The 27,106-nt window shown below is 40.7% G+C and overlaps 1 protein-coding gene across 2 annotated transcripts in view; it reads left to right on the top strand.

The window, feature by feature from the left end:
- Positions 1-22,505, top strand: part of GXYLT2 (glucoside xylosyltransferase 2) — a 79,555-nt gene extending 57,050 nt beyond the window's left edge. For both annotated transcript variants that reach the window (XM_043886522.1, XM_043886523.1), the window contains exons 5-7: positions 1,562-1,685; positions 12,544-12,716; positions 17,578-22,505. In XM_043886522.1, the coding sequence (XP_043742457.1) occupies positions 1,562-1,685; positions 12,544-12,716; positions 17,578-17,760 (480 nt within the window). In that variant the 3' untranslated portion in view covers positions 17,761-22,505. The remainder of the gene's footprint in view (positions 1-1,561; positions 1,686-12,543; positions 12,717-17,577) is intronic.
- Positions 22,506-27,106: the final 4,601 nt, after the last annotated feature.

Here is a 27,106-nt window from a genome sequence, read left to right as displayed (position 1 = left end):
AGATGGCTTGTAGAAGAAGCCAGGGAAGAGAAAGGCATTTGGAAAGTTACAGAATATTTCTTGGTTTAGGAAAATCCCAGGTGATTATGGTTAAAGCTCTTCAACAGAGTTACTATTCGGGAACATTATGTTGCATTTCTGAATTCCATCTTTAAACCCTGTGTGTATCTCAGCCTTCAAAAACCTTGGAGAACTCCTTGGAATTACCCTAGGGATAAATTTACATAAATATACAGAGATAAATGAACAAGGCCTCAGCTTTTATCTTGGCAAAGAACTGGAAGAACCTAAATTAACATCAGTAGAGAACAAGTCAAAAAAAAATTATCCTCCTACTAAAAAGGATTAGGTCAAATCTGTAAGTGAGATAAGTAAGATATCTAAAAAAATATTAAGTGAAAAAATTTAAATACAACAAAGCATGGTACCATAGGGTGTGATTCCTTTTATGCCTTAGAAGTTTCCAGAAGAATACCTAAGAAACTGGTCATTAATTGTGGCTCCATCTAGAGAAAGTGGGGATGGGAATTGTAGGAAACAGAAGGAAAGATATCTTTACTTTTTACATCTTTGTGTGCTGTCTGAATATTTAGTGTGAATATGTTGCTTTTGGAGAAGGCAATGGCAGCCCACTCCAGTACTCTTGCCTGGAAAATCCCATGGACAGAGGAGCCTGCAGTCCATTGGGTCGCTAAGGGTCGGACACGACTGAGCGACTTCACTTTCACTTTTTACTTTCATGCATTGGAGAAGGAAATGGCAACCCACTCTAGTGTTCTTGCCTGGAGAATCCCAGGGATGGGGGAGCCTGGTGGGCTGCCATCTATGGGGTCGCACAGAGTTGGACACGACTGAAGCGACTTAGCAGCAGCAGCAGCAGTAGCATGTTGCTTTTGTCTTAAAAATAAATAATTGTTGTGAGATCAGGAAAGGGTATTTTTCCTTCAGTTCAGTTCAGTAACTCAGTCGTGTCCTACTCTTTGCGACCCCATGAATCGCAGCACGCCAGGCCTCCCTGTCCATCACCGACTCCCGGAGTCTACCCAAACCCATGCCCATCAACTCGGTGATGCCATCCAGCCATCTCATCCTCTGTCGTCCCCTTCTCCTCCTGCCCCCAATCCCTCCCAGCATCAGAGTCTTTTCCAGTGAGTCAACTCTTTGCATGAGGTGGCCAAAGTACTGGAGTTTCAGCTTCAGCATCAGTCCTTCCAATGAACTAAGATACCTTAATTATGGTATCTGTATTTTGTTCCTTCACTTCAGAGGCAAGAATTTAATGTAACAAAGGAAGGTTCAATCTGGGGCCTGCTTTTCTGAGAAGCCATAGGCCCGCTTCTAGTTCCAGGTTCATCTGCCATCCATGTGTACGCCTGTGATCTCCGGTCCTAGTTTTGCTTTGTTCTGTGCCTTGAGGCCAGCAGGACCCTTCCTCTACTGATTTCATTTTCACTCTGGGGGGCAGAGAGTACAGGGGAGAACTCATCCCTGTACACTGATACTCAGCAGATCAGATGTATTTGCCATGCTGTAGCCAGTGTGATGGTTTTGTCTTTTCCAGAACAGCATGATTTCAACAGGCTTGGCTTGGGAGGACATGCTGTACCCTCTCTACCAGAAGTACAAGAATGCCATCACGTGGGGAGACCAGGACTTATTAAATATTATTTTTTATTTCAACCCAGGTAGGTTCTCTTTCAACAATGTGGTTCATGGAGGAGTTCGCCCACCTCACCCCACAGAACACATTCCAGCCTGGATTGTGTTGGCGGAGCCTGAATCATGCCTGTGTCCCCTTGCAAAGGGGGCCTTGTCATCCGCCCTTGGGGTCTCACGTGGGCTGTCCTCTCACTGCCAACACAAAAGGTCAAATGTTGAAACCTCCAACACTGGGCTCCATTTTTCAAGAATATCTTTTGGTTTTTGCCATGCCATTCTTTGAAGAAGTACAGGCAAAATAAATGAGTGGCATAGACCTAAATGAAAACATTATAATCCACGCGCCAAGGCCCTCCATAGCCTGAAAAATTGCTAGATTGAAGGGACTTGATTCTTGGGATCCTGACAGTGAAGGGACTTGTTCAGGGTTAAAACAATGTAGAAGAGGGACCAAGAATACATATCCCTCTTTCTTTCCACCTGGGGCAAAGAAATTCTTCAAGTCAGTGATTTGGTGGACTTGGGGAAGGAAGGGGGATGTAAGTTTCTGGTCTGCATTTTTATATTGACACCTAAAGCTAAACATTTCCTTCTTTTCTTTTATCTTTATTACAGTCTTACTTAATGTGATTGAAATCAAAACCATGTTTTCTCTTTGAGAAAGATCTCTGGGGAAAAAAAATCACTCCTCTCCATAACCTAATCAGGACCCTCCTTGGTCTTTAAAAATCTTGAAATAGAGAATTTCCTGGTGGTCCAGTGGTTAAGACTTGGGCTTTCACCACCCTGAACCAGGGTTTGATCCCCAGTCAGAAACTAAGATCCCATAAGCCATGCGATGTGACCAAAAAAAAAATCCTGAAATAGAGGCTCCTGTTTTCTAAGACTTCTGTCTCTGTATGTACCTGTATTTGGTTTTTTACAAAATTCGGAAATAAAGCCTAATCTCATATATCTTTGAATCAAAAAGGAGCAAATCCTGGAAAAGAAAAAAAAGACAGGTTGATACGTAATGGACTTCATTTCTGGGAAAGATTCCTGATACTAACTCTTGTGATGAAGGGGGTGTGTTGGCTGTTGGTTTGTGGTGTGTTTTAGTCCATTTCACTCTGATAGCAACAGGGACTTTAAAGTCAGCCCCTCCTCCTTTTTCTTCTTAAGCAGATTCCATCTTTTTTTCTAGGTGTAGTTATACTGAGTAGGACTCTTGGCTACAAATGAAAGGCCCCTGGAGTTAGTGTAGACACAAAGGATACTTTTTTTTTAATAAGCAAACTGCTGTCCTGTAGAAATCTAGAGCAGGAAGACCTGAAACAGGCAAGGGAAAAGGCTGAGCAGCCCAGGCTAGGCTTTTCCTTCTCCCACTGAGGGTGTGCATTCCTCACTTTGAAGGTTCTCATTCTGTGCTCACAGCACAATACCACAGTTTCACACTCCAGGTCCAGCCACAAGGAAAGACTAACTTTATTCCACTTCCAGATTCCCGCGGGGGAGGAAACAGATGTTGGCAGCCTGTTGGCCAGGAGCCTGAAGCTAAGGAATAGTGACTGATGTTGATTATTTACCGAGTGTCAGGTGTTGTTCTGAGCATTTAATTTTCATAGGAACTCTGATAGAATCCCCATTTTACAAATGTACAAAATGAAAGAGAGTTAAATAATTTGTGGCATAGCTAATGAGTGCCAGAGCAGGGGTACAAGCCCAGGCGTTTCCAACTCCAGCCCCATGTCTTTGGGTGGGGGGGGGGGGTCTCCTAGTTGAGGGGGGTGTCTAAAGAGCTGTGCAGTTTTCCCCAAATGTGTCTCTCTCCTGCATTATTTTATCCTTTATTTCAGGGGTCCCCAGTCTCCAGGATCTATTGCCTGATGTTCTCAGGTGGAGCTGATGTAATAATAATGGAAATAAAGTGCACAATAAATGTAATGTGCTTAAATCATCCCCAAACCACACCCCCGCAAGCCTGGTCCATGGAAAAATTGTCTTCCACAAAACTGGTCTCTGGTGCCAAAAAGGTTGGGGAACACTGCTTTATTGCATTTTCCCTCTCTGTTGTGTGGCTTAAACACTCTTCTATAGCCTATCTGTCCATATTCCCAAACTGAGGAATTCAAAAGATCTGCTCAATTGCCTCCCCAGAAATCCTCTTAGCCTGTTGCAGAGTATTTGAGGACATGATCAACGAGTAAATAATACTCAAAGGTGGTCACAAGCAGTTCTGCCATTAGACTGAGACCCTTGTCTTTAATTAATCTAAAAACCAGCTGAATTTAATGGCGCCCCACTGCCCATCTTAGATCCATTGAGTACAAGGATTTTATAAAATAATTAGGAAGTTGTTCTGAATCCTGAGTCTGAGCAGTAGCAAGTAAATAACGGAGTTTCCTCACTTTAGGTCAGTAAGTATTAGGTGTCTCTTTGAGCGTTCTTTGTATGGCCTGCCTTTGATCTTTCATGCTTTATTCAGATCCTTTATCAAACATGAGCTCTTTGGCCTGAAATCCAGTGATATCCATCATATTAAAGGTTTTTCTTTGTTTATATTGATTGGGAGCACTTTCTATAAACCAAAACAAACAGTATTTGAGGAGGAAAAAAAAGGTGTTACCTTTATCCCTGGAAAGGAGAGAGGAAGAGAAAATTGGCCATGACTCAGGAAATAAACATGCTTATTGTTATGATTCTCTGGGTGGCCATGGGTGAAGCGATAGACACAAAACCTGAGCCCAAATCTAGAATACTTTCATTCTTATAGCTTCCTGTAGCCAATCATATCGCTAAAACTTACAAGTCATTAGCTTAAAAATGTGAAACTCTTGCTATAGTTAGATAGTAAATGCCTGTGGGTGTGTAATTGTCATGCTGAGTACTGGACTGACTCACGAGGTGACAGCTGAAGCCCATGAGAGACACACAGGTAACTCATCCCAAAGGACTTTTCCTGGCAGTGAGCCGAGGCAGTTTCATCAAGAAATGGAAGATGAACTCACATCTTTATAGGTGAATTTGAGTCAAGAGCAGAGTTCTGTAGGAAGGGTAAATTTGACAAGGGCTCATAGAGAACCCGATTTAGAAAGATGTGCTTAGATTCACATATACTTAGGTTTCAGGGAATAAAATTCTACTCAGACCAACTAAGTAGGGGTCTAGGTGCCAGTCCCATGAACACATGGGTCAGATCATACCAGGCCTCTTGAGAACCATCTCTGGGCAGCTGCTCAGGACCAAAGCTGATTTCTTCATCCCTCAGAGGCCTCATGGTATCTGCCTTATTGCTTCTGCTCATCTGATTCCATTCCATCTCTCCAGCAATATTCTTTGCTTGTACATGGCCCAACATCACGTCAACAGAACCTTACAAGTCTATACCAATGATGATAGGTTTTGTTTTTTTTTTTTCTTTTTTATTTCTTAGATTCTGGAAGGAGAGAAAGACAGAGAGGGAGATTGTTCTGGTCCAGCCTATCAACTCACTCCCAGCCAGCTAGCTCTAAACCAGTTTTATTTTTTTGGGTGAGGAGACTGCCCTTGTTCCAGTCATGAGGGGCCAGAGGAACAAGATCACGTGCCTTTTTCCTCTGTCAAACATGACTACCTGGATCTGTCCCTTCTTCAGAAACAGTTTCTAAAAATGTGTGTGTGGGCAGGAAAGGAAATGAAACCAGCTAAGTACAGATGACGAGGCAGGACATCCAACCACAGTAGAAGTGGTAGGGTTCTGTCCAGGAAGAGAGAGAAGAGCTGAAACACAAGGGGAATATATACGTAGATCGTCCATGAGTTGAATCTGATACAAAGGAGTCAGGAGGAGTTTCTGGGGCCACAGGGAGCAAGACACAGTGTCACATGGAACAAGCTTCTTCAGAGGCCCAGTCAGGCCTTTTCTCTCATCCTGTCTGGGTCACTGGAGTTTTGCACCTGGCGGACAACCACACTATTTACTCACCCACCAAAAACACCCAGCAGTTGGCAATTATGAGGGTGTTTAGGGGTGAACAGGCCCAGTTATTTGGTTTTAGGCCTGTCCTGGAAACTGATAACAGATCATTGTCTGGGAAGTTCATGAACTCTGATCTGAAGTGCAAGAATGAAGATTGTTGGGTCCTTGTGAGAAAGAGTTGTGTCTACTTAGTCTTCCTCAAGTGAATGTAGTGCGAGTCTTAGCACCTTAAGTGGCGCATTGAAGACCAGATGGAGTTGGTCTTCAGAGGTGTATTGACTGGCTGGAGGAATGGGATTAATAGACTGCCGCAAAAGAGGGAAGGAAATCAAAAAGAAAGAGCATAGCCAGGAATGTGAGAGGAAGGGATGGTGGGGAGAGAAAGGAGAGGAAGAAAGCAGAGAAAGGGGAGAGATACAGAGGCTAGAGGAAGGTATAAGCTTTTGTTCTCCCATTCAGCAGCTATCTTTTGAGCACCTACTGGGTGCCAGCCCCAGGGCTAGGCAGTGGGCGCATGGCAGCAAACAGAGGAGTCAGAGTTCCTCCTTTTACCAAACCTACCTTTTACTGGGAGAGATCGACTTGTAGAGAATAGAAACAGGTCATTCAGAATCACCAATTGTGATCAGTACTGTGAAGGAAACAAGTGTGGGGTTGAGCGAGCCACTGTCAGGCCTGGGGAGAAAGGGTTGCTTCTTCAGACAGTGTGATCAAAGGTGACTTCATGGAGGAGTGAATTGCCCTTTTCTCGAACAAGGTGCCTTTTGGAAGAAGGAAGAAGAGGAGGCTGGGGAAGCTTAGTTTCAGAATAAGACATTAAAAAACAAAACAACAAACAAATCGCTCGGAGGAGTGCAAACAGCCTCCGATTTGTTGATAGAATATAGTAAGTAAGTAGCAAGCTTATTTCACCGGGAAGTTAAAAATGATCAAACTTTTCGATCAATTTAGAGACTCCAAGAGTAGGAAATGATCAGAAGTTTAAGGAGCAATCAATTCACATAGTCCTTTGTAAATAGTTAGAAGGCTGTGGAAATAAATATAGACTCCTGAAGAGATCACTAAGGTATTTTAATCTCATAAATAATCAATTAATGACCTACTTTGTCTATATAAAATGGAGAGGAAAAATAGCAAAGACCCAGAGAGATTGGCTGGAAATTTTTTTTAAATAAATTGCAGGAGTCTAAAGCATTGGGGATTTGGAATTTAAAAACCATTCACTGTATTATTTCCTCAACAGTGGAAAAAAATAACTTGCACATTTCATGGTGCTGCCATTTTTTAAACATTAGGTTTTGACAGCTGTGATAATCTTGCTTACACTAGATTCATTTCAGAATAGTTATTGATTATGTGCCAAATTACCATGAGTAATCCATACGACATGTTCATCAGCTGATCTTAGAAGTTTACCAACTTCAACCCACCCCAGGATGCTGGGGTAGCCCCTCTCCTCCTCCTTCTCACATTAACTACTTGGAGGTTTCACAGTGTAACCCACATCAAATGTATCTGTGAATAAAAAAGCACATCTCTTTTTTTTTTTAACTTTTTATTTTATATTGTGATATAGCTGATTATGGGCTTCTCAGGTAATGCTAATGGTAAAGAACCCACCTGCCAATGCAGGAGACGTAAGAAACACTGGTTTGATCCCTGGGTCAGAAACATCCCCTGGAGGAGGTCATGGCAGCCCACTCCACTACTCTTGCCTGGAGAATCCCATGGACAGAGGACCCCAGTGGTCTACAGTCCACAGAGTCACAAAAGAGTTGGACATGACTGAAGTGACTTTGCACGCGTAGTTGATTAATAATATTGTGATTGCTTTAAGTGAATAGCTAAGGGACTCAGCCATACTTATACATGTATCCATTCTCCCCCAAACTCCCCTCCCACCCAGGCTGCACATCTGTTATTTTTGCCTGTGCACTCTTGATTGCCCTTACTTTTACTAACAGCACCCAGTTTTCTCAGGGGAATTTCTCAGGGAACTCCTTCCCCATCCCATGCAGTCTTAGAGCCCTGCCTGCCCTTAACTTGCACTAAACCATCAGACCATCTCCTGGGAACCTGAGTCTGGGAATCCAAGAGCAGAAAGTAGGCAAGGCTGGTTCATCCTGACAGCAGTGCTGAGAAGTTGACGTTAGTCCTGGATCCCGGGAGCTGCCCCACTTCCTGCCCCGGTTCAGCTTTCTCTCTGATTTTATGAGCTGTGCTGTATGTGCTTAATCGCTCAGTCGTGTCCACCCTGTGCGACCCCATGGAATGTAGCCCACCAGGCTCCTCTGTCCACGGTGATTCTCCAGGCAAGAATACTGGAGTGGGTTGCCACACCCTCCTCCAAGGGATCTTCCCAACCCAGGGATCGAACCCAGGTCTCCTGCATTGCAGGTGAATTCTTTACCATCTGAGACACCAGGGAAACCCATTTTTTTCTGTTTTTTTTTTATGAGCTATCTCCTCTCTTTCCAAAGGAAAAAAAATTATTTTGCCTCACAAGTTAGAATCATAGTTAGTTACTTGCAACCTAATACATAGATGTATATTTCTTGAATATCTTAGGTCAAAGAAGTCTATTTATATGACAACTTTCCTACCATTAGCTTACCCTTCTGCAGAAATCGAGTTGCTCTGAAAAATTAAATGCCTTATCTTTTCTAAAACACACTCTGATTTCCAACCTCTTCACCATCATCAGGCTATTTTCTCCTCCTTAAAAGCTCTTCCAGGCTTCTATTTATGTCAGAATCCTATCCTTACTATACGTCTGAGTTTAAATAAAGCTTTACTGAAATGCTTTCCTTTCTATGAACTCTGATAAAACGTGTTCATTTCTATACTATCTTCCTTACAAGAGTATAAATTCCCCAAGGGCAGAGGCAGCGCCTTATCACTCAGTGACACCAGTGCCTTGCATTGTGGTGAACAAATACTTGTTTCAGTTCTATTCTCAATGTGTTTTGCATTTCTTTCCCTGGAACATTCTGAAGGGAAGGTAAACAGGTTAATTGAATTCTGTCTGGACCAAATTTCACATGTGGCTTTCAATAGCTGGGATTCTTAGCTGGTCTTTAGGAGATCTACACAACCCTAAACTTGTAAGCAAATATTCTTCATATGTTTTTGTAAAGGCAGAATCTAAAGCCTTCATGAGATTCCCAGAGAGGTCTGTGACTCCTAAAAGGTTAAGAAAGCCTGGCCACCTGCAGGTCTAGAGACAATTGCTGTATAAAACATTTACCACCCATGTACTATGAGTCAGGAACTATGCTAGCCTCGTTCCATGTAAGTTATCTTATTTTATCCTTCTAACAGCTTAATGCGGTAGTACTTGTTATGGCAATAACAGTGTTAATAGTAATGATTGCAGCTTACATATATGGTGTGCCTCCTATGTGCTGAGCACTGTTCCATGTACTTCTAGACATGAACTCATTTAATACTCCCTCAAATCCTCCCAGTGATATTTACAGTTCTTCCCCCTGTTACAGATGATGAAGCTGAGGCCCAGAAAAAATTGTGTAATTTGCTTGAGTTCATGCAACTCATGGCAGAGTGCTGTATTCAGTCTCAACAGATTGACTCCAGAACATGCTGTCAGCCTCTCTGCTGTTAGGTCGTGACTGACACAATAAGGGCTTCTGTGGTGGCTCAGTGGTAAAGCATCTGCCTGCCAATGCAGGAGACGAGGGTCCAGTCCCTGGGTGGGGAAGATCCCCTGGAGAAGGATATGGCAACCCACTTTAGTATCCTTGTCTGGGAAATCCCATGGACAGAGGAGTTTGGAGGGCTACAGTCCCTGAGGTTGCAAAAGAGTCAGACACAACTTAGCAACTAAACAACAACAAGTGCTCCTAAACTGAAGTCAAGTTTTTCAGCGAATCACCTAAGGTTTTAGAGCCAGAAGATAGTAGAACTCAATTTTGAACCTACTGAATGTAAGAATCTATCTCGTTTCAAATCCTTTTGGAATTTTCAGAAGGGTAGATGTTAATTCTTCACTAAATGTTTAATAGAATTCGCCTGTGAAGCCATCTGGTCCTGGACTCTGTTGGAAGATTGTTAATCACAGTTTCCATTTCAGTACTTGTGATTGGTCTGTTCATATTTTCTATTTCTTTGTGGTTCAGTCCTAGGAGGTTGTACCTTTCTGAGAATTTCTCCATTTCTTCTAGGTTGTCCATTTTATTGACATATAGTTGCTCATAGTAGTTGCTTATGATCCTTTGTATTCCTGTGGTGTTCATTGCAACGTCTCCTTTTTCATTTCTAATTTTATTGATTTGAATCCTCTCCCTTTTTTTCTTGATGAATCTGGCTTAGGGTTTATCAATTTTTTTTTTTATCTTCTCGGAGAACCTACTTATAGTCTTACTGGTCTCTGCTATTGTTTTCTTCATCTCTACTTCATTTATTTCTTCTCTGATCTTTATGATTCCTTTCCTTCTACTAAGTTTGGGCTTTGTTTGTTCTTCTTTCTCTAGTTGCTTTAGGTGTAAGATTAAGTCATTTATTTGACATTTTTATTGTTTGTTGAGGTAAGATTATATTACTATGAACTTCCATCTCAGAACTGCTTTTGCTGTGTCTCATAGGTTTTGGATTGTTGTGTTTTTGTTGTCATTTGTCTCTTGGTATTTTTTTAATTTCCTCCTTAATTTCTTCAGTGATTCATTGGTTATTTAATAACATATTGTTTAGCCTCTGTGTGTTTGTGTTTTGCCTTTGAACAATGCCCTAAATGGGCTTGGTCTTCTAAGGCTGCAAAGAGAGGAAAAATTTGGGGATTTTTGTTTGTTTGGGGGGTTGTGTGTGTGTGTGTGTGTGTGTGTGTGTGTGTGTAGTAGAGTCCTTTCACTACTTAGGAGGAGGCAAAAACCTTCATCACCAACCTTAAACTCCATGAAGGCAAGACCTGTACATATAGCAAGCTTTCAATAAATATGTGTTGATTCAGTCAATCCATGTGTTTACCAAATCAGAGATAGGGTCTAGGGCAGTACATTCAGCAGAGATTATTGGCAGGTGCTTAAGCAGGGGCTGCAAATCCAAAAGACCAGGGAGGTATCAGAAAGGAGTGAAGTGACTCTTTGGGTTAAAAGGGGCAGCTATTGTGCTGGCGTCAGGCTGCAGTTCAGAAGCACAAAAGTATATTTAGATATTTTCACTCCCACCATCCTCACATCCACCCTCTGCACTGAAGTACAGGGAAGTCACACAGCTAATAAAGGAATTGGGATTCACGTCCTGATAGTATGATTTCAGGGTGAGTACCACTTTCCCCCAGGTGTGGATTACGTATGTGCACGATGGAGGTGAATGCAAGTAAGAGAAGAAGCATGGTAGAATGGAGTTCTCCCAAGAAAAGGAAAATCTCGCAGTGTTTTGTGAACAATTAGGGATTAGAAGGTGCTTCGGTTTCACAGTGGTCTGTAAGTTTCTCATTTTGTTTTGCTTTTTGGCTGCCCCATGCGGCTTGCAGGATCTTAGTTCCCCGACCAGGGATTAAACCTGCACCCTTGGCAGTGCAAGTTCCAAGTCCTAAACACTGGACTGCCAGGGAATCCCACAGTGGCCTGTAAATTCTGAGTGGTGGAAATACTACACACCGTCTGCCAGAGGGGATGTCTAGTGATGTTTTCATTCTTTGCTTTCCATGTTGATGCTTTCTGTAAATAACCTCTAAGCAGCAGTCCTTTCCATAAGAAGGAAATACCATCAACCGAACCAACAACACATCTTTATAATGCTTTTCTGACATGGGTGATTGATTTACTCCAAGCCTTCTGTTTTCTCACTCAAGGTCTTTCTCATGGTGAGTGATGCATGTTTGCAGAGAACTTTGATCCATCCTTCTCTAGGCCCAGCCCTTAAAGGCACAGGAAGGAGGAGCCAGGAAGCTTGAACATTTTGAATGTTATGAACGTTTTGCTAATTTTATAATCCTGGTCACCAAGAGGAAATTTACCGAGTCCAACAGGATTAGAGCTGAGTTTCTTGACCTTGGCATTACTACTGTGGTGGGGGCTGTGTTGTTCATTGAGGATGTTTACAGCATCCCTAGTCTCTACCCACTAGACACCAATAGAAGCCTCACATGTGACGATCAATGTCTCCCTCCAAACACTGCCAGATGGCCCTAAGAGACTGGAATAGCATCACCCCTGGCTAAGAACCTGTGAATTAGAGATGCAGACACAGGTATACATGTGGACATGCTCACCCACAGTGTACATAGTCACTGGGGCATGGGGACTTCTTTTTTGGGGAGTGGGGAACTTTTTATTTTGCTTTTTTTTTTTGGGTGGGTTGTTTTTTGTTTTTTGGGGTTTTGTTTTTGTTTTTTGTTATTGTAGTATTTTGTTTGTTTTCCTTCGTTTTGTTTCTGTTGCTTGATTGCTTTTTAATCTGAAGAGGAACCTTTGCTTCACTCTTGACTCTAATTTTTCAGGTTGGTCCATTTCACAAAACCTTTCCAAAGAGTTGATTGTAACTGCTAACACTGTGGGCCACAGCTGAGTGCTTGGCCCTCTACTATGCCTTTTACACGAGCTTTTAAAAAACGGAATCATCAATAACGGAACAATTCTATTACATCCATCTTGTGGATAAGGAAACTGAAACACAGGGCGATTAAGTCATTGGACCTAGGTTGCACCGTTTTTGATCCACAGAGTTGGGATTCTGTCTCAAGCTGTCTGCTGCCATTGTTTGACTTCTTGTCCAAGATGCTATATTACCCCTCTCTTTGGGGTAAGGTCTCCAACATCGCTGATGCATGATCCTTCAATTCCTGAACTCAGACTATTAACAAACATGGCAAAACCTGGGCTACAAGTCACAAATCACTCACATGCTTTGAAATCCCATGTGGTGTGCAGTTTATGGAAATGTTGGTTTCATCACTGGCACTGATTGTGTCTTTCTCTTGTTGCCACCAGAGTGTCTCTACGTGTTCCCCTGCCAGTGGAACTACCGTCCTGATCACTGCATGTATGGAAGCAATTGCAGAGAGGCAGAGCGGGAAGGTGTATCTGTCCTGCATGGGAATCGAGGTGTCTACCATGACGAGAAGCAGCCAACTTTCAAAGCACTCTATGAGGCGATTCGAGATGTAAGTGCGTTCTCGTCCCCATTCAGCAGGCACCTGCTCATCAGTGTGATGCAGTGTGTGCACTTTGGTCACCCATCTCTTTGAAGGTCAAATAATTCCTCAGAAGCATTGAATTACACCAATTTTCCCCAACATCAGTTACATTACACCTCTTACTACCTGATACTGTACCTTATTCACTCTTGACTTACTATTTCCAAGTAGGTCACTTATTTTTTTCCCTGAAATAAGTTTGCTGAAGGTGGAAATGTCCTATCAGAAAGAGAAACCCTGTGCCATTTGCCATAATAAAGGATCATAGGTTAGGGTAAACACAATATTAATACAATAAAAATAAAATTATATTATTCAACTCAAGCTACGCATGTTGCCTGGTTGCCAGCTCCAGCCTGTTGAATGAACAAGTGTCAAGTTGGTCAGTTAGGCAAGGAGCCAAACCGAAGTAACAGTCAAGTCCTGCCTGCTATGACTCACACACTTTGGAAATGCCGCTTTCCACATTGCCTTTCACCTTGAGGTTGCTAGGGGAAAACCAGCAACAGCTACTTTCAGAGATTTCTCTTTTGAAACTTTCATTCCCAAAAACAGGACTATAGGGGTCATCCAACTTGGGCCAAGTATTGGTCCAAATCTGGTCGGTTTTTGTAAGACATGTGGGCTAAGAATGGTTTCTTAAAGAGGTGGGGGGAAATGAACAGAAGAATAATTTGTGACATAAGAAAGTTTTATGAAATTCAAATTTCTTCATTCATAAATAGAGTCGTGTTGGGGCATAGTGACAACCATTCATGTATGTATTATCTGTGGCCACTTTTATGCTGCAGAAGCAGAGATGAGTCACTGTGATAGACTGTATGACCCACAGAATCTGAAATATTTCCTGTCTAGCCTTTATAGCAAAAAATTGCCAACCCTTGACATATAGCATGTAGATTTTATTAGAGGGTTTTTTCTTGAGTATCCCAAGAACCCTCATGATTCGTGAACAGGCTTTAGTAGGGGTGAAGTGGGAGTGAACCCTGCAATATAGTAATATTTCATACATTTTTGCATGTGTGAAAATATGCATTTTGCAAAGCTGCCAATAAGAAAGACATAAGAGAACACTGATTCAATCCCTGGGTCAGGAAGATCCCCTGGAGGAGGGCATGGCAACCCACTCCAGTATCTTTGTCTGGAGAATCCCATGGACAGAGGAGCCTCGTGGGCTACAGTCCATAGGGTCACAAAGAGTCAGACACAACTGAAACCATTTAACACGCATGCACGCAAAGAGAATCCCAGAGAATTCCAATTCTAGAATCCCACAATTGTCTTTCTGTGGAGGAAAAATATTTCATGTACCTATAAGCTAATACTTCTTTCTTCCCCAGGTTCCTGCTGATTTAATTACATAGAAAATGTGTTCTGTACTTAGTGATATCACATTTAGGTATTCAGACACTGGACTCTAGGTGCAAACCCATTCAAGAGTGCACATGCAAGCTAAAGAAGGCTGCCGCAGACGTGGACATCAGAACCACGCCTTCCAGTTGTTCTGTGATCTGTCAGCCCTGATCTGGGATTGAGCAACTGTGCTTCTAGAATTACAATCTGTCTTGTTTGTTTTCTGGGTGGATCAGAAAACAGGCCAGATAAATGTTTCATAAAGGATCCTGGCTAATACACTAGCTGATTTTCCTCAGTTGGGCCTAAAAAGACAATTCTCCAATTCTCATTCATTTCAATCAGGACTGTCACTAACCGCATCCTGAAACTCGAGTAAATATGGACAGACTTCATCATACAAGACACATTTCTTCACTCAATCACTGTGCCCTACAGTGCAATCCGGTCAGGGCTTGGCTTTGGGCATCAATAGACCTGGGTTCAGATCCCAATATTATCACTTTCTGGTGATTAGCTACTAGCTCTCTGTTTCTGCCTTTTGTTGTTATTGTTCAGTCTGTAAGTCAGGTCCAACCCTTTCCGACCCGATGGACTATAGTACTCTAGACTATGGGATTCTCCAGGCAAGAATACTTGAGTGCGTTGCCATTTCCTTCTCCAGGAGAGTCTTCCTGGACCAAGGATCAAACCCACATCTCCTGTGTTGGCAGGCAGATTCTTTACCACTCAGCCACCAGGGAAGCCTCTTCTTGCCTTACTGGGCCTCAGTTTCCTCATCTGTGAAATGGAGATAATATTTTCTAAAAGGTGTTGTTGGAATTCAACATAATGATGGTGTTTACACTTTTCAGTACAGTGCCTGATGTAGAGTTGTGCTCAACAGTTAGTAGAAGTTGTTTGCATGATAACAGGTTCACACTTTTTTTTTCTTACCTCTCACTGTGTTTTTTCCTTTCTTTCTTCTTCTCTGAAAATATTCCCCTCTCCTCCCTCTTCCTTCTTTCCTTCCCTTCTCTTTCTTTCCCTCCTCTTCTCCCATCCCAGACTCTTCCCCCTTTCTCCCCCCAACTCATGTTCACACACCCTAACCCTGCGTGTATGTTTCTGTGAAGGGGAAGTATGATCTGCTCGCACTATGACCCAAGGAAAGTTACGTACTAAGCAGACATTCTGCCAGTAATTTTTTCAACAATCATCTGTGAAGAGCCTATTTAATGTAGGAACAGTCTAGGTTCTAGGAAACTCAGAAGTCAACAAGACCAAGACTGATAAAACCTGCTTCTCATGAACCATATATTCTGGGTGGATGAAGCCAGACAATACTCATATAAACCAAGAAATAATAAAAGTCCTTTCAGACAGTGAGAGATTAAAAGGTGGCCAGAGCAGGGTAACGGCCATCCTGGATGGAGAGGAGGATTCACAAGCTCAAGTCCTCAGCCTGAGCCTTGATCCTTGGAGGCAGCCCTGGGGAAATCTAGGGGGAGATCCTGCCAAGTAGAAGAAAGAACCCAGGAAAAGTCCCTGAGGCAGGAATAAGTGTGTGGGAAGAGGCTGCAGTAACCAGAATGACCAGAAAAGGGGAGCGAGCAGAGATGAGCATAGAGAGTTCCAGATCTCACTGAACCTTTGGGGAAAGAGAGCAGTTTGAATCTTATTCTAATTGCAGTGGGAAGCCCCTGCAAGAAAATGATGTGCTCTGATTTATGTTTTAAAAATACCTGCTTGTTTGCTGGTGGAAGGGCTGCAACAGTGAAGACACAAAGGTTACTTATGAGGCTGATTACAACCATCCAGGTGAGAGATGGGGCTGGCTGGTACTTGTGCAGAATTGGGACGATGGGAGGAAGGGGCCGGATTCCGGATACGTTTGTGGAGACAGAGTTGCTGATGGACTAGATGAAGGATGTGGGGAAAGAGAGGAATCAGAGATGAATCCATTGTTTTGACCTCTTCTTTTCCTGTCACTGGGGGAGACAGTGGTGAAAAGAAGTTTTCGTTCATGTTCAGCGTGTCTGACTCTTTGTGAGTCCTTGGGCTGTAGCCCGACAGGCTCCTCTGTCCATGGAATTGTCCCAGCAAGAATACTGGAGTGGGATGCCATTTCCTACTCCAGGGGATGTTCCCGACCCAGAGATGGAACAGGCTTGTCCTGCATCTCCTGCATTGCCTCCATCTGCAGGTAGATTTTTTACCACTGAGCCATCTGGGAAACCCCAGAAAAAGTCAATCAATGGTCTAAATTGTGCTGTGAAAGAAACAGTGTTCCAAACATAGTCTCGGACTGAACCTTAACCTCCTTCTGGGAAGAAAATCACATTTCTGATAAACTCGCTTAAGCAATATTTCTGATGAACTTTAATGGATTAGAACTTGTTTTGGGAAACTACACACCCAACCCACTCTGCTGTCAGGCAATAATCTGACTTTTCATCATTCTTGTTTTCCTTTTTTTTTTTTTTCTTTCTCTAGTCTTTTTGTTTAAAATGTCCTTGCCAACAGTGAATCTTTGACTTGACCTAACGGGAGGCATTTTCCCTTTTGCTGAGATTGTAATAAAACTTTGACTTACGCTCATAATTAGGTAGTCTGAAAGATTTGTTTGGGAGAATATAGGCATATTCCATAGGAAAGCAGGATAATCTTTTTAAAGTATGAAGTGGGATAAAACCAACAACCAATATTCAGTACCTAAATTACTAAAATAAAGTTCACTGATGATACATTTCACTAGTAGTTGTTAAACTCTGGACTTCACGAGATCACTGTAGTTCCTCTATTAAGATTGCTATAGAGGCAAAAAATATGAAGGATTCAGTGTTTTATTGTAGTAGATTTCAATTATCTATTTCAACCTTTTTTTCCAATTTTATTGAAGTATAGTTGATTATAATGTTGTGTTCATTTCTTCTGTACAGCAAAGTAATTCAGTTATACATATGTGCTTTTTTTTCTTATTCTTTTCCATTATGGTTTGTCACAAAATTTTGAATATAGTTCCCTGTGCTGTATAGTTAAGATCTTGTTGTTTATACTTGAATCTTGATCTACTCAGCAAAAGTATGGTATATAGAATATCCTGTTCTGGGAAATACATTGGGATGGTCAGAAGGTTCCTTTGGGCTTTTCCATAAGATGGTATGGAAAAAGCCTGAAGGAACTTTTTGTCCAACCCAATACTTGACTCTTAAGTTTTAAGAGCTTTTAGAACACAAATAAATCATCTGGTGTTTTGTTTTTTTTTTTAAAGTAATGACACTGAGCCTCCAAAAGGGTAAATGATGGCCTGGGGTTGCACAGGATTGAATCAGGGTTTGAACTTTGGTCCTTCCACTGTATCTAAAAACACCAACTGTGACTACGTGTTTCCAGTAATTCCCTGTGTCATTTCCCAGTAAGTTATTTCCTTTTTAAATGGCATTTCAGTAACTAAAATAAACTTTTCCTTTTTTTTTCCCCACTCATCTTTCAGTTTCCCTTTCAAGACAATCTCTTTCAATCCATGTATTACCCTCTTCAGCTGAAGTTTTTGGAGACTGTGCACACTTTATGTGGACGAATTCCACAAGTTTTTCTGAAGCAAATTGAGAAAACAATGAAAAGGGCCTATGAGAAACACGTCATCATCCATGTTGGCCCCAACCAGATGCACTGAGTATTTCATGTTGTCACAAGTCAATTAGGCATCTCATGAACGAGGAAATATTCATCTTCAAGCTGCCTGGATCTCTTTCATGTGACTATTTCATGGTGCTCTATGACAATTGAGTTTTAAAAGCCTTGTTAAATGTTGCTAAATTAGTTGCCCCTAAAAGGAAATATGCTTTAGGTTTTTTTTCCTAAAATGCTATTTATCTCTCTGTTTTTTGTGTTTTTTTTTTAATGGTATCATTGTTCACTTAACATTGTTGAAGCAGGTTGAGCTAGCTGTGAAAAGGAACTCTCTGAGCCTTCGAGTTCCCAAGTGTTGCAGACAATGGCGGTGACATCTGATGTGGTATATTTTATCCAATTTTCTTGAGACTCTTTCTATGCAATTGGTTCTCCCCACCCCTTGTTACAAAAGCAATACATGCTTATTATAAAGCAAACAAACTTTTAAAAATTTTAGAGGATCTATAGGTCAGTGGACCAAAATCAAGATGAGATTAGCCATAATCCTATCAACTAGGGAAAAGATTTTTTTAGTGTAGTCTCATCTAGCCTTTTTTCCCCTACTTCTGTATTTATTTGTTGCTTGTCTTTTCCATCATGTAATGCATCTAAAACAGGTAGTCTAAGTAAAAGTTGAACCCTATGCTGAGATTTTTATGTAGGAGACTAAAAATTTAGACAAAATGATTATGTTTACAGGGCTTTATTTAAAATCTGTCTGGGACACAGAAGCTCATCAAGATTAGGAGACCGATTGAGATGAGATTAAGGGAGTGCAAGCTGTGCACACACCCTAGTCTTGTCAGAGATCACACCCTTGAACCATTGTTATAAAACCCCTCATCCTTCTTTAAGGTTGAGGCACTTAGTTTTTCAGGCAGGAGCCAGCTATGTCCCCCTTTGCCTGGCAAAGCAATAAAGCTGTCCTTTTCTACTTAAAAAATAATATGGGAAAAGCATTCAAATTTTAGCTAATTGGGCAGTGATAAAGGGTGAAGCATATCTGGGTTTGTTTGTTTTTTTTTTAAGAAAAATTGTTTGTTGTTGTTTAGTCGCCAAACCATGTCCAACTCTGCGCAAGCCAGGCTTCCCTGCCCTTCACTATCTGCCGGAGTTTGCTCAAACTCCTGTCCATTGAGTCCGTGATCCTATCCAGGCCTCTTTTTCCCAATCATAAGACATGTCTATTCAGCTTCTGAAAGGAGAAATTCAGTAGTGGTGTGAAACCTAAGCAGTCTATTTAGCAGAGATGTGATTTTGTGGTTACCTGGAGACAAAAGCATTTTATCTCTTACTTTGGTGGGTGTGGCCATGTCTCTCTAAACTCTTGGGCAATTGGTGGAAATTAAAGGCCAAGTTGGAATGTAATATGTACAAATAAACAGTTCAGTGGATTCTCTTGGCAAGGAAATTCATCTTCCTACCAGCCTTAGAAAGATCTCAGTTGGTTTTTTTTTTCCTTCTCTAGGGTTATTCGGCTGTGAGCCAAGGAACCAGGCAGGTCTTATCACCTAGCTACAGTACAGGAAGTTCTATATTCTTTACCCAAAGGGATCTAACTTAATCCCTAGTAGCTGCTATTAGCATAAGGGCATTTTGCATAATGCTTTATTTATCTCTACAAATGTGTGCATAATTGATCTCCTTGATGTTTGTAACAGCCTAGTGAACTTGGTAGGGACCTGCATCATCTCCACTGGGCAAATAAGGACATTGTAATACAAGGAAACATATCCAATATCATTACTGTTCTATAAGACACACAGATATGTATAAGACACATCCTGTTTTACAGAGAAATTTTGAGGAACAAAAATTTTTATTTTTCATCACAGATAGACAGCTATCTGAAGGTTTAAAAGGAAAATGTTTTGTTTTGGTAATGCAAATATGATAGATATGCTATGTATTGGAAGGCAGTAGGATATCATAGGGCTTCCTTGGTGGCTCAGACGGTAAAGCGTCTGCCTGCAATGCGGGAGACCCAGGTTTCATCCCTGGGTTGGGAAGATCCCTTGGAGAAGGAAATGGCAACCCACTCCAGTCCGCTTGCCTGGAAAATCCCATGGATGGAGGATCCTGGTAGGCTACAGTCCATGGGGTCGCAAAGAGTCAGACACGACTGAGTGATAGGTTCTAATAACAGCAGAGAAAGTCTTACCATGAAAAAAAAATACAAAAACCTCAGCACCACCAAAGACTGTATCAGGATCAATCAACAGTAGTATGCAGCAGTGTACAGTAGTAACAAATTTAAATCTAAAATGGTTGAGTAATAACCCATACTTTCCTTTTGACAAGTTGGATGGCCTGTGGTTTGTTATGTTAAGGGAAATTACCATTATGATGTGAAACTCTATCTTTGCTGTTGTATTTTATGTTTCCTCATTTTACCACTAAAGGTGACATCATTCATTATTTGATTTCTAAAGCCTGTGGGAGAATTTCTGGGTTGTCTTTTGGATGGGGAAAATGTATCCTGTATACCCACAAATGGAGTTTTGGTGAAAGAGCCAGGATGTGAGATGATTCCCTGACTTCCATTCAAGTTTTCTTCCTGCTTGTTCAGTGTGGCCCTAACCCCCACCGATGTCATTCAGATTTGTTGGTGGCTCATAGACCTGAAGTAGTTTCTTTCCTCTCTTGGCAAGCCCCACAAAAACATCTGCTTGTAAAGACCTGAAATACAGCGATGTGTTTTCCTGTATGAGAGCCAGGTTTATTCGCAGCTCTCAATTATTAGTTCTAGTCTGAAGATACAAAATAGGATTTCCAGCAAAGATCAGTGATAAGACTCTAGAACATTCTAGAATGATGCATTCATTATGAGACCATGAATCCTTAGAATTTAGTGTGGTTTTCTGCTTTGGAATTCCTTTGCTGTATTCTGAAAAATGTTAGATGAGTTTGGTGGAGAATTTAGAAAAACTGATCTTCCAATCTCCACTGCCTAAAAGTGCTAATTATTTTCTATAGTTAGCATGTTACCCATGTGGCAGTATTTTCCCTGCTTTTGATAATTTCCATAAAACTACTACATTAACGCCTTTGAAATATGATAACCACAGATTTTTATACAGCGGAATCCTGAAACTTGTGGTCTGAAGTCTGCCAAAAGGTGACACTGCCCCATATAGCACATTGCTCATCTGTGGGATGAGCTTGAGACTGGGTTTCTTCTATCCTCCTATCTTGTCCTGTCTTTTCCTGGTTTCCTTTAAAATTCTGCTTAATGCATGACTACAGAGTACCATTGGAGAATGCAAGAACACTTTCTCATAGCAAAATGTAATATTTTTGTGTGCATGGATCTTGAGACTTTCAATAGCAAATCACTAGAAATTCTGACCATATTTTTCTTGCTGAGTTTTTCTTTTCCCAATATAAATCTCTAAAATTGTGACTTACATTAGAAATTCCAATATTTGAAAAATTGGCTAGAAAATCTAAGTTTTCTTTCAACTTCCAAAACAACAATTTAGCATTTAGGATATATTGCTCCAAGCTTGACTATTTATTTGAAATGTCTATTCCATATTCAGTGCTTCCACTCCAAATGGTTGTGACTTCTCCTGAATTTGTTGTTGACATGTATATTTATATGGACTTGTAGAGGTTTGTATTTATTTCATTGCAGTTATGGTGTTTATAAAACAAGCAAACCATACAAAACCTTATTCACAGTCACAAAATAGTGATCTAATAATGGAGTAATCATTCCAACCCACCCTGAAGATGGCACAACATACATACAAACTTAGGATTAGACATAGTACTTCTTAATACTTATACAAAAAGGATAAATCTCGTGTGTTGGATAAACCAACATGAACATGATTTCATGATTGAATTCAGAATTACGTTTAATGTAATAAGAGTACAAATCATTATATCCTCATTTATTAGTATGGTAGCAATTGTTTTTATGTCTTTCCATTTCTCTCCTTTTTCATCTTCCTGTTTTTCATTTTCGCCTTTCGCTTCCTGTCTTCAGTGTTAGCCTCTCAGTGGGACCAAGATGCTTGGCATCAGTGGCAGAGCCACAGCACTTGGGGAATCTCTGTGCAGGCAGAACTAAGTTCTAATCCTAAAATCAAATCTTTATGGTGAGAATTTTCCAAAAAATTTTTTAAAATTACACAATATGTACACACACACACACTTCACATGTTTTTTAAAGAAAGATCCAGCATTTATTGTGCTCTGTGAATTGAAGAATCATTTATAGTGACACCTGAGGTGAAATCATTTCATAGTTGCTTGCGCTGGCATTTATTGGGTTACCAAAAAAAAAAAAAACACCCACACATGAACAAACTTTTTGGCCAACCCAATAAAGCTAATGCGATTTCTCTGGCAAGTACAGAAATTTTCACAGGTCAAAACTGGAAATATTCTCTTGAGTCTTCAAGATAAAAGCACTTGTGTTTGTATCATCATATGCATGAACATGTAAGAATCAGGTGCAATTTCTGCTTCATCAGTTTTACGTGTTTGTGTTGTCACTCAAAAGTACACTCATTGTTTATTGCTCCCAAGGAGAACCTGAATGCATTTTTTATGTTGGAAAAATCTATTTTTAGTGATTTTTCTTTGGGACAAAATGAGCATAATACAGAACACTCCAAAGAAAAGGAATTATTACAGCAAATTAAAAGGACTGATATGATTTACTTACTATCTTGTCATTTTTAAGTGCCATTTCCTGTTTTACTTTTTTTCATTAAAAACTTTTTTTTAAAAAAAGTCTTGTCTTTGGTGTTATTTTGGAAGTGTGTTTCTTTTCTTTTGTAAGATAATATTAAACAGTAATACTTAAGTCCTTTCAGCTATTAAAGAAATTTGGTTTAGCATGTAGTTTACCTTTTTAAAAAAATCATTAAAAATCTTCTTTGTTTATAAAATATCACACTGGAAGTTATGTTATTTGGATTTTAAAGGTGCTTGGTGTTTGATAATACAATGAAGAAAAATCAGCAAATGTGAAATTAGTTCTCATGTTCTTACATTTTATTTAGCAAAAACTGAATCTGACTTATTAGCTAGTAACATAATGAAAAAATAACATACCAAGAGTTTCGAGTCTGTATAAAGTTTTTTTTCTTCCCCTAATCCTTAGACTGTTAAAAATCAGAAGGTATTTTGTTCATTTACTGGGTTTCCTCCTTATATTTAAAATGTTTAAAAATGCTAAGGTATCTGGATATGATAAGGTTTTCTGGAATAACTGGGACCCTACATCAAATAATTATGTGAGATATGAGAGTCAAGCTCTATATTTAGACAACATTGAGTTTAAATCCTAGTTCAGTCATTTTTTGACTGTGTGTGAGCTAGACAACTTAGTTTTGTCCAAGCCACGCGGCATCCAGGATCCCAGTTCCTCAGCCAGGGATTGAACCCGCGCCCGCTGCATTTAAAGCACAGAGTCCTACCCACTGGACATCCAGGGAAGTTCCCAGGCAAACTTTTTGACTGTCTTGGTGCTTCAAACTTCCCACTCACTAGAACAGGGAGAGTGGTTCCTCATAGATTGTTGAGAGGAACAAACACAGAAGCGCGAAATTTCAAAATTCCAAGAATTCTTTGTGGCTCCCTTACCTCCAGTAGACAAATGGCTGGTGGATTTTTAAAGAATATCAGATTGATCAAAAAAAAAAAAGTATCAGATTGCAAAAAAATGGCATTTTTATGTATTAATCTCCCATGGGGTTAGATGTTTACTCACCAGAGGGTCCACATGCTGAAGTTCTGCCTTTCTTGTCTTTTTAGAGGAACATGGGTGGAAAAGCTTAAATATCTCTGGCTTCGCCTGCAATGCAGGAGACCCTAGTTCAATTCCTGGGTCGAGAAGATCTGCTGGAGAAGGGATAGGCTACCCACTCCAGTATTCTGGCCTGGAGAATTCCATGGCCTACAGTCCACGGTGTCCCAAAGAGTTGGACACGACTGAGCGACTTGCACTATCAGTGCTTTTACCATTCCCAAAGCTACTGTGTTTCTGTTTGGTTCCTATCACACCCTTTAGCTCTTACATAACTCACAAGTAGCCTTCCTAACCTTGTTCATGATGTCATAATGTCCCGCATCCTTCCCCACCTTCATTATTCCCTAAGTCTGTCAATGTCACCAACATCTACCCCCTGCCCCCAAGCCTTATCCTAGAAACCTGCTCGTTACTCTTGTTTCTTCCCTCCCCCTGATTTCATAATTCCCTCATCACTAAATCATCATGTCCTCACTGAAGCACCCCACTCACGGTAACCGATTTTTGTGCGTCTCTTCCAATTGCAAGTGATAGTACGAACAACCTAAACTAGTACAAAAAAAGGTGTATGCTTCTACCTCCAGAATAGTCACTGAGTCAACTTCCTCTTTTTTTATTGTTGTCTCTACTCCAACTGCAACTTCCTGGATTTCTGTTCTCTCTGACCTGGATTGTTGTCCTAATGCCTTTTTTTATTGCTCTGAATTCAGTCTGGAACTCTCCAAACCATAACCCACCCGCATCCTGTGGAAAGCTTCTCAGTATTTTCCCTCTTTGCTCCTAGAATAACGTCCAAGCTCCTTTCCAAAGTGCTCAGAAAGTCTCTGTATATCTACCTCCTACCTACCTCCCTGGCTGCATTTGAGTTCTTTCTCACTCCACTAATGTTCACTAATGCATGTTTGTTTTTTTGTTCCTTTAGGAAGCCAAGCTCTTTCCCATCAAGGGGCTTTGCACATGCTTGGAATCATTTACCCTAAAAATTCACCTGGCAAATTCTACTGTCCTTCAGGTTCGATTTAAATATCCTTTCTTTGCGGAAGTTTCCTTGGATCCCCCACATAAAGGCAGTTCTCTCTCTTATATTCTCTCATAGAATCCTGGACTTTCTCTTTGCAATATGTATTATCACAGCAACAATACTTATTTGCGTAAAACTCTGAATTAATTTTTTGTCTTCCTGCACTAGATACAAAGTTCTTTGAGGGTACAGTCTTTGCTGATCTTGTTCCCTGCTCTGCATTACCTACTTTAATGGCTCATGCATTTCTTGTGCTCCAAGAATATTAAAGGAAAATAAGTGATTCTGCTGCACCATGAACTGGGACCAGTTCCTATCAGTAAAGCTATAAAACACACTATATTTATTTTGAGTGTTGTTTTCAACAACTATTGCTATCTCTCCTACAAATGCTCAGGGTGTCGAGTTATAATAACCCATCCTTTAAAGTCTCATTCACTGAAAGTATATTGATATATTTAATTCCTTGGAAATTTATTTACTTGCCCATAAAATGACATGGTCAGGTCAGATGATGTTTGAGTTCCTTTCTACTTGAATGCTTTGTGTTTCCGTAATCTCTCTTTTATGTCTCTGTTGTGGACGTTTGTGGGATTTTGACTGCCTAGAAACAACCCCACTCCTAGTGCCAATTTCTGTATTGTTAAAAACTTTTTAAATTGCAAGTGACAGCAAATACAACTCAAATTGGTACAGGGGGAGAGAGGGAGAGGGAATGCATTGGCTCATGTGAGTGAAAAATCCAGAAATAGCTCTGGATTCAAAGACTTAAATGATGCCAAGGGAAATGTGTGACTCTAACAATGCTTTTTTCATTAATATTTTATTGAAAACCATACATCCTTCTAGGATTCCAGCCATAAAATTTTCATGTCATTCCAATAGAATCATCCCATCTGTGGAAAAATACATGGTCTCTGTGTCCAACTGAAAAACAGTATTGTCAACATGGGTCAAAATATCAAGAAAATTGTTCTCTTGGTGTATATTTTAAAATAACTAAGGTGAGGCATGATGGTAAAACACTCTCGCCCAATGGTTGATGAGAACGCATCATCCTTCCTTCAAACCCCACCCTCCCTCATTGAGAACTGCCATTAAGCAAATAAAGCCTTCATACCAGAAATGATTCGGCAATCCAGTATGAATGAATGACTTGGGGTGGGGGGGTGGGAAGTGGAGGAAGGAGGATACAATCTCATTAACTGTTGGGGAAGAGTGCCTTACCACCATTCCTCACCTCCGCGGTCCCCATAGACTCGTGGGGGCAACCAGGCAACACATGAGTGTGTCTTAGGCCGTGACTATAAGGAGACTGCTGGGATTACCTGGTCCTGTCTCTTTACTGAGCATTTAGATCTTATCCAAATAATAGCACCTCCTTTTTTAGGATATCTGCTTTGGCTCTAGTGAAAAAATGAGTCTAAATGTCACATTAGGAGGTTGAATTCTCTTGTATCTAAATGACTGTTATTAGAAAAATTAGAAATAATTGCAAAAAAAAAAAAAATAGAAGAGTTAAAAAAAAAAGTTTAAAAAAAAAAAAAAGGAATTTCCTGGCAGTCTAGTGGTGGTTATTACTCCATCCTTTCTCTGTGGAGGGCAAAGATTCTATCCCTCATCAGGGAATGTGGCCAAAAGAAAAAGAAATGATTGCAAACACACGGAGTTGAAGAAAAAAATAAAAGGACAGATATAAACTTTGGTGTATTAAATGTTTAAAATGATAGCTATTTATAAGGTTCTAGGATTTTGCATAAATGGAACCGTGACTAATAATAATAATCATGCATGCTCGGTCATGTCCAACTCTTTGCGACCCCACAGACTGTAGCCTGCCAGGCTCCTCTGTTCATGGGATTTTTCAGGCAAGAATACTGGAGTGGGTTGCCATTTTTTTTAATCGAGGGTATCTTCCCAACCCAGGGATCAAACCCATGTCTCCTGAGCTCTTGCATTGGCAGGCGGATTCTTTACCACTAGCGTCACCTGGGAAGCCCAAAATGGAGTCATACATTATGTACTCTGTTTTGCTTGGCCTTTTTCACTCAGCACAACTGAGATTCATCCATATTGTTGCATGTATCCCTAGTTCATTCCTTTTTATTTTATCCTCCTATTGATGGGTTTGCTTGTCTCTAGTTTTTGAGTATTACAAATAAAGCTGTTACAGACATGAACAAGTCATGAACATGTCTTTGAACCTATTTTTCCATTTCTGCTGGGTAAAATTTAGGACTAGAATGTCTGAGTTCCATGGTAAATGTATGTTTAACTTTTCAAGAAACTGCTAAACTGTTTTGCAAGTTGGTTGTACCACTTAACATTTTCACTGGCAGTTCCTGTTTCTCCAAGTTTCTTGCCGGGATTGTGTGGACCATCTTTTTAAGTTTAGCCAGTCTAGTGAGTATAAGTACCTCATTGTGGTTTTATTTTTTGTTGTCATTGTTTGTTTTGGCTGTGCCATGAGGCATGTGGGATCTTAGTTCCCTGACTAGGGGCTGAGCATTCCCCGTGCATTGGGAGTACAGAGTCTTAGAAAACCAGTGGACCACCAGG

Source organism: Cervus elaphus, chromosome 24 (genome assembly GCF_910594005.1).
Source record: "Cervus elaphus chromosome 24, mCerEla1.1, whole genome shotgun sequence".
Taxonomy (NCBI): domain Eukaryota; kingdom Metazoa; phylum Chordata; class Mammalia; order Artiodactyla; family Cervidae; genus Cervus; species Cervus elaphus.
The sequence above is the reverse complement of the archived record's forward strand: the minus strand, read 5'-3'. Positions and strand labels throughout refer to the sequence as shown.